The sequence below is a fragment of the Cryptomeria japonica genome, chromosome 7 (assembly GCF_030272615.1).
Source record: "Cryptomeria japonica chromosome 7, Sugi_1.0, whole genome shotgun sequence".
Lineage (NCBI taxonomy): Eukaryota > Viridiplantae > Streptophyta > Pinopsida > Cupressales > Cupressaceae > Cryptomeria > Cryptomeria japonica.
The window spans coordinates 831,782,140-831,789,184 of record NC_081411.1 but is presented as its reverse complement, the minus strand read 5'-3'; the positions used below and the strand labels follow the sequence as shown (position 1 = coordinate 831,789,184).

The window sequence follows — 7,045 nt, the reverse complement described above, 5'->3', positions numbered from 1 at the left end:
TTTACTCACCTAACATTAACTGAATTAAAAGTAAACACTTGTTTGGATGATGTAGGATTGCCTTACATCCTTGGATGCTTCTGCTTCAAATTCATTCTCCAACACTCCCCCTTGATCCACACTTATGTGCTTAAGGCTCTTAGCCTAGACCTAGCTCTGATATCATGTTGAATCTTTTTCATGAAGCAGCTAGGATTTTTTTAAAAGCACCCATTTGCTACTCGGATGCTCTACCATGATCAATCATCTCTAATCCTAGTGTAGCATTTTCTACAATAAACTTTATACATGTATGCCTATAAGTAATTATTTGAATCAGTAAGATTGGTGAAGTAAAAAAAAACGTTTCCAAAATATATCAATAAAACATTGTTGAGTCCAGGTTAATGTAAAATTCGAATGATGTAAGGCGAACATTACAATTTTTGCAAAACCGTAATGTAGTATATAAATTAATACTCCTTTTCATATTTGCTAATTCCAGATTAACCCTTATCTTTGCTATATTGTCAGATCAAGATGATCATCTGATCTTTTTTATATTGCTATTTGAAACTGATCTTATAAAATTAATTAACAAAAATATAAATGCTCATTGTCCCTGATTACATTGATATCATCGATCTCTGCACCATCTTGGCTCAGTACGATAGCTGCTCTGTATCCAAATGTTTGCCCTGTTATCAAGTACATCAAGGCATATTGTTGAAGAGATAATATTTTGAAAAATGGATTCTGAATTTGCTCAGAATTAAAACAACACATGTTAGCAATCGAAATATAATGTAAAATCACCACTCTACCTGCTACTTGCAATAGTTCCTCCAGTGAGGGTGGCAAAGCAATCAATTTTCTTCGTAGTATATCTGATTTCTGAGTGCTTGGATGAGATAAGTGTATTGTTACTCTTTTGGGTGAACCTGCAACTGATCGAGGATGCAAAGAGTTGGAGCTTGAGTTGAAGTTCGGATCCTTGGTTGCAGAAATCATGCTCATCTCCCGTGCAAACATGCCAAACAATGAATGGTGAAAATCATCCAGTTTTTCAATATGCTTATTCTGGAACGAATTAATTGCAGGCAAAGGAATAGCATGGTTGCTGACCAGAGGGAATGTTGTACTTTTTTGAATTTGGTTTAGGTTTTGTACTCTGAGGCCAATCTGTTCCTTGATAAGAACTTTATTAGAAGGAGATTTTACAAAGGGACCCCTTACATGATTGCATTCAAACAATTTTTGAGTATTTGGTAGCAATGTAAGGATTCTCTTGTGTGACTGCTGCTCAGCTAGGTCAATGGGTGTCTGATCATTGACATCTGGTAGGGTCATGTCTGCCCCGTTATCCAAGAGCAACTTTACAGTTTCTTCTTTTCCCTCAGAGACAGCTAAATGAAGGGCTGTGATTCCTTCTTCATCTGTGCCATGTTCAATAAATATTACTTGGAATGCATGATAATATAAGATTGAAAAGGAAACCCAAAATATAATTGCTTATCCTATAAATCACTTATGTTAATCAGATTTCATTAGGCCAAAGGGAATTCTACTGGGATCTACCGCAACACAAACGAAGGCCTAACAAAAACAAACATATTTCTTCTCACACCGAGGTGACATAAATTTAAAACAAAGTAGCTGGGTATAAATATGCAGCATAGACATCCAAAGCAATGTTTAATCAAACCTCTAGTATTGGGATCCGCTCCATAATCAAGCAGCAATTGCACACAGTCCATGAATCCATAAGCACTTGCAATATGCTGCAAAGAAAGAAACAGAAGGCTCTAAACAATCACATGAAAAATAATATCTGTGCTGCTCAGTGCTACTGCTAGCTGCATCACTCTAATGATGTGTCTTTTTTTGGATTAGATTGTGTATGAAATTTTTTATTATCAATATTTCGAAGTGATTTGTCGTCAAGATGAAAGAGATTTCTAAGGAGATCTAGATTGTGCATAAACGTTTTGAATTGCATTCCATGATTCATCATCAGAATGAAAGAGAGTTCTAAGAAGATGAAATGTGATTCAAAACAATAATGATCAAAAATTTCATAGACTATCTAATCTAGAATAACAAGTAGTTTTATTTTTTAAATATCAATTCATAAAATCAAAAACATTGGCCTATTGACAATAAGAGGTTATAAAAACATTGACTAACCAGAGGAGTGCGGCCATTATAATTTGTATCATTAGGATTGTATCCTCTTTTCAGAAGTTCTTCCATGAATCGGGCATTCCCCTTTGAAGCTAGATAACTGAGGCTTACTGGCAAATCTGCATCCCTTTCTGTATAAGCAGACTGTATTTCGGATGGCAGATGCTCTAAAATTGCTCCTTTAAGCTGCTTCAGATGCTGTAGAAGATGAGAAAATGTAACAGTTATCTTCGCCATCTTTTAAAAGAGGGCTAATAATGTTTTTCCTCAATATGCCTAAAGAATGCACTTTCAAGATTACAAAATAGTTTTCATTGAATAAAGTATATTGCAGCAAAGGAAAAATCCATAAGTCCCAGAGTTTAGATGTTTGGGAACCTCAAAAAGGTTGCTGGCAATAGTCCTTCCATCTGAAATATTTAAATGTATCAGATTGGTCAAAACGTTCCTATTAAGTCTTAGAAGTTGAGAAAGCTTCCTTGTTCTGACTGTAAATGGCTGTGGAATATTGAACAGGATTCCGATCTCTCCAACTATATCCCCTGGCGCAGCTGATTGGAGAATCTGGACCCCAAAAAAGAATTACCTTATATAGGAAATGATACCAGATGATCAAATGAAAGTGAAAGAAGATTTCCATAAAACTTTGTTATGTTCACTTACAAAAATAGCTTTCAAGTTTTATCACAAGCACTAGAACAAATGTGTAACCCTCCTCTAATTTTCAATTCGGTTACTTTGAACAACACTCTAGAACCTACACTGTTCAATATTTTAGTAGACATTCATGCAAATATCCACCAAATTCTTAATTGTGACCTAATCTAGAACTTGCCTTTTCTGAATTTGAACGATCCGTAAAGATTAAATCCTGCAATGCAATATTTGTCCCAGTTTAGATCTCATATGCTTACGAAAGAATATAACAAATCAGGAAACATGATAGATATGAAAAGGGAAATGCAAGATTGTGAGAATGTAACCTACAGCTGCTCCAGAAACAACTATATATAGCTCAGATGGAATATCATTTTGAAGAATTACATCTTCTCTAGGAGGAATATACTCTGCCACCATCTCTGTCACCTGTAATGAGGATTGCACATAGAGATAAATCTTTAGAACATTTTATAGCTTCAATGTGGCTGGTACGCAAATACCCACAAATATAAAGATACAAGAAATTGAGAATAGTAAGGACATGATAATATCCTTTCAAATCCCACAAACAATATATAGGCAACAGGTCAAATGGAATTGGTATAAGGGAAATCAAAGGTAATCATTAATCCATTCATGAGGCTGTAGGCACAACCAAGTGATTGTTATTTGTAAACCTGTGAAAGTAAAGTTTTTGCAAAATAGGCGATTCAGTTACCATCTGCATAATGAAATCATCTGAAACTCCATGAAAGAGATAGACTTTTTGCGTTATTGAGTAAAACAAATGTTGTGCTATGGTAGACTGAATTGCCCTGGGAAGGCCTGCTACAGTTTGCTGCTGCAAAGCTTCGGTCTTGAACTTGAGCCTCATGTGTCCAAGAATCTGTTCTTTTAGTGTCTGTGGCAGCCTGTTTCTGTCGCAGAAATCTGAGGTAGCATTCAATGCATCTCTCTATACCCCATCTTACATAGGACTCCATCAGCAAATACGCAAAACACCCATAAACTAGGTTGTAAATATGCACCCTAATTGATGTTGTACAGACTAAATACAAAATGTCTATACTATTGCTGCATATACTTACAAAGTTAAATGTCCTATTAGTGCCATGGACAACAAGATTGGTCATATTGCCAATCAAATACGCTTGTAACCCAAGATTGAAGAGCATGTACGCTATAGTGAAAACCATTTCTCCAGTGTTTTTAGCATGGAGGTCTCCATATCCCACAGTACTTAAGGTTGTTATAGACCAGTACATGGAGGAGACATATAGAGTCCAGAGGCTTTCCTGCTTGAAGTTTGGATATGCATTACCAATCCAGGTGCTTTTGGGGTCAGAATTCCGCCTTGCCAGTAGGTAGTAGAAACACCCACCACAATGGACAGCAAAAAGGGTCACCTGGGCCATCACAATCGCTAATCATCCTTGTTTATGAATCGGAATCAAGAAAATAAATATCAATCATAGAGAAGATTTATCAAGTCCTTACACAAATAAGCTTTATGCATCTTGTCCAGAAGTAATTCAAGCGCACGTCCTTCTCTAACCTACATTGCAGCAAAGAATATTCCTAAGCTTTTTGCAGTGATCTTCAGATAAACTTTTAGTTATTCAAAACTTTTCAACATGTATTAGATCAATGGTATTACGTATTGTCTATAGGACCTACATTTAACTGTATTCAGAAATTAAATATAACATGATTTGGATTATAGGGAAAAGCAAAGAATGGGAAGAACGTCTGGGGATGGCTAGAAGTTGAATGGTCTCTCCCTGCGCATTTTCAGTGATCATTTGGTTAGATCATGCTCCTTTACCCACCAGTCCTTTCAAGAAGTTTAACTCAGGGATGCCTAGCTAGTAGCCATGAACATCATAGGCAAAATAGAAAGTTCTATCCCAGACAAGCCTTAACGTTATCTATTATTTCTAATAGAAAGTCAATAAATAGCTAATGTTTTAACGTACTTGATTTCTGTTTCTGATTTGGGTAAATACAACAGCAACTTCTGGATCTAAACAAGTGAAAGCAGTATTCATCTGGGAACAATTGGATAGTTCGATTGGGTTTGGACGTGTAGGGGTTTGAGTATCAAACCCCATAGTTAATGAAAGAAATGTTTGACACCTCTTTTTTCTGATGATAGATTCGGTGGAGAGATCTAAAATGTAGTAATTTATAATCATTAGTATTGTTTCTGTTTTAGATCACACTCAATGTATTTTTACAATCAAATTTAAAAGTTATCTCACAAGAACATTACCATTATGTATATTAAATGAAATATAACATGAATCTCAAATAAGTGTTGCCAAGACGTCCAGTGAAGTGTTGCTCAAAGAAAGTTTTGTTTAAGAGACAGAGTGTACTACAAAACCAAAGGATTTGTAATTCTATATTCTAAATCTAAATATGGGTACGAAGATAATGAACTACCTGGCAAATAGTGCACTAACCCTCCTCAAACGCCATAAACGGGTCATTTCTAAAAGACCATAGGAGATCCCCCACTTGTGCTTTCCACTGAATATATAGGAAGTGGCCTCGTGAAATGGAACTGTAGAAATCACATCGAATAGAAACCAAGTCTTAAGATACCTGCAATGCAGAATACACAAGGTTTATTTCGGTGGCTGTCAGTGTGAATCATATCTCTTCATTCCACTGAGCCTAAGTTCTAAGTTATCCATTCAAACTCATGAGAGAGGCATGCAAGTGAATTCAGATTGACAATTAAATGATTTACTCATTAGAGATAGACAAGTGAAGGGATGATCGATCTGAAAAGAATCTGTTGAAATTCCATTTACACAAAACATATACAGATTTATCATCAAGAAACCCATATAAACTTTGATTTATACGAGTGTACACCTATTATAACCATTTGTAGTTCTAAGCAGTATAATGGTACCTGATGGCAATGTTCTTGGGTTTATCTTCCCATAGATAAGTAGTTCTATCCAAGTACGCAACGAAGAATGTCATGATAATATCAATGAAGAAGAAGCCATTGACCACATTGTCCATCACAATCAATGCCTTCCCAGGCTTTGGAACAAAGGCTAGCTCGAATGGTGAAATCCATGCAGAGTAAATGACCAGTACAATCAGAAATAAACACCACCACCTGGAAATAAGTAATGGTATCACATCAGATATCATTGTTTCACTTTTGTTCAGTAGCAGCAGCAAATTAATCCATGTTAGAGCGCTATTATGATTATAAACAACTACATAAAAAGAAAGTACTGTATTGCATGGACCTAATAACTATTTGTACCTGTACCAAGGTTCAAAGGGAGAAATAATGTTCTTCCTAAGCTGGAGTCTCCAATTACTTGTAGCGACCCCCAAGGGAGGTAGGAAGCTGCTACTGAAACTATAAGATCTTCCACTGTTACTCTCTTCTCCCTCATTGCATAAATTGTAACAACTAATTCCAAAATGTCTTCTTTTTTCTCCCATCTGTTAACAGGCTGTTTTTCCACAATAAAAATGACAATAATCAATCTGGGTCTTGAGGTTATGATCATATAAGGGGGACATTGTTGTGTGCAGGAGGGTTCCAGATGCTTTCTGTGATGATGCAGCATCCAGCCATTCTGATAGTGATTTCACAATCGAATTGATTGAATGATTCTTTTCCCCACTTGAGATATGACCAAAGCAATTATGATGTTGGGTATGGAATCAATGTTACAGTACCCCACGTAAATTCAATAAGATACGATCTTGTGTTCATTATTGAACGAGGAAGCTGCACTCTTCAATATATCGAATCAGTATTAGCAAATGTCAGCTCTTAGTATTAGTTTATGATACTGTATGTACAATAGGCTGGCTTTGTAGGCCTCAAATGAACGGAGAGAAATCGTTTGAAGGGCCATCTCTTTTTGTGTAAGCATGTTACATCAACGCCACATTCTTGTGTTTAGATTCTAATACATTTGTACTTAAAAGTTAGTTTGACAACTGCTTTTAAAGTATAGTTAGACTAATTGTTGCTTTCTATGGATTCTTAGGATATTTTTATCAATATAGTTCTTTCAAATTTTCTTATTAAAGTCATATATATAATTTAAAAAATAATGTTCTCTTGTGATTTAGATAAAATATATTTGGTTAAATTATATTTTAGTTCTTTCATTTATCTACCATTTTTGTGTTTAGATTTTCATAAAATTTTATGAGTGCTTTTTCTAAAGTATAA

At 35.4% G+C, this 7,045-nt stretch overlaps 1 protein-coding gene across 3 annotated transcripts; it reads right to left on the bottom strand.

Annotated features, from left to right (window-relative positions):
- Positions 1-356: 356 nt before the first annotated feature.
- On the bottom strand, positions 357-6,584 carry LOC131074295 (potassium channel KAT3). Of its 3 annotated transcripts, XM_058010883.2 has the most exons (13): positions 6,116-6,582; positions 5,747-5,962; positions 5,269-5,430; positions 4,321-4,378; positions 3,912-4,229; positions 3,542-3,778; positions 3,151-3,249; positions 2,999-3,034; positions 2,542-2,727; positions 2,167-2,361; positions 1,685-1,760; positions 804-1,415; positions 357-677 (listed from the first exon to the last, which is right to left on the bottom strand). In XM_058010883.2, the coding sequence occupies exons 1-13, from the start codon at positions 6,298-6,300 to the stop codon at positions 574-576; spliced, it is 2,484 nt and encodes an 827-aa protein (XP_057866866.1). In that variant the 5' UTR covers positions 6,301-6,582; the 3' UTR covers positions 357-573. The 3 variants fall into 3 exon arrangements, with proteins under 3 accessions (XP_057866866.1, XP_057866867.1, XP_057866868.1); XM_058010884.2 differs by lacking the exon at positions 5,269-5,430 and having other exon boundaries at positions 6,116-6,584; XM_058010885.2 differs by lacking the exon at positions 3,542-3,778 and having other exon boundaries at positions 6,116-6,581.
- Positions 6,585-7,045: the final 461 nt, after the last annotated feature.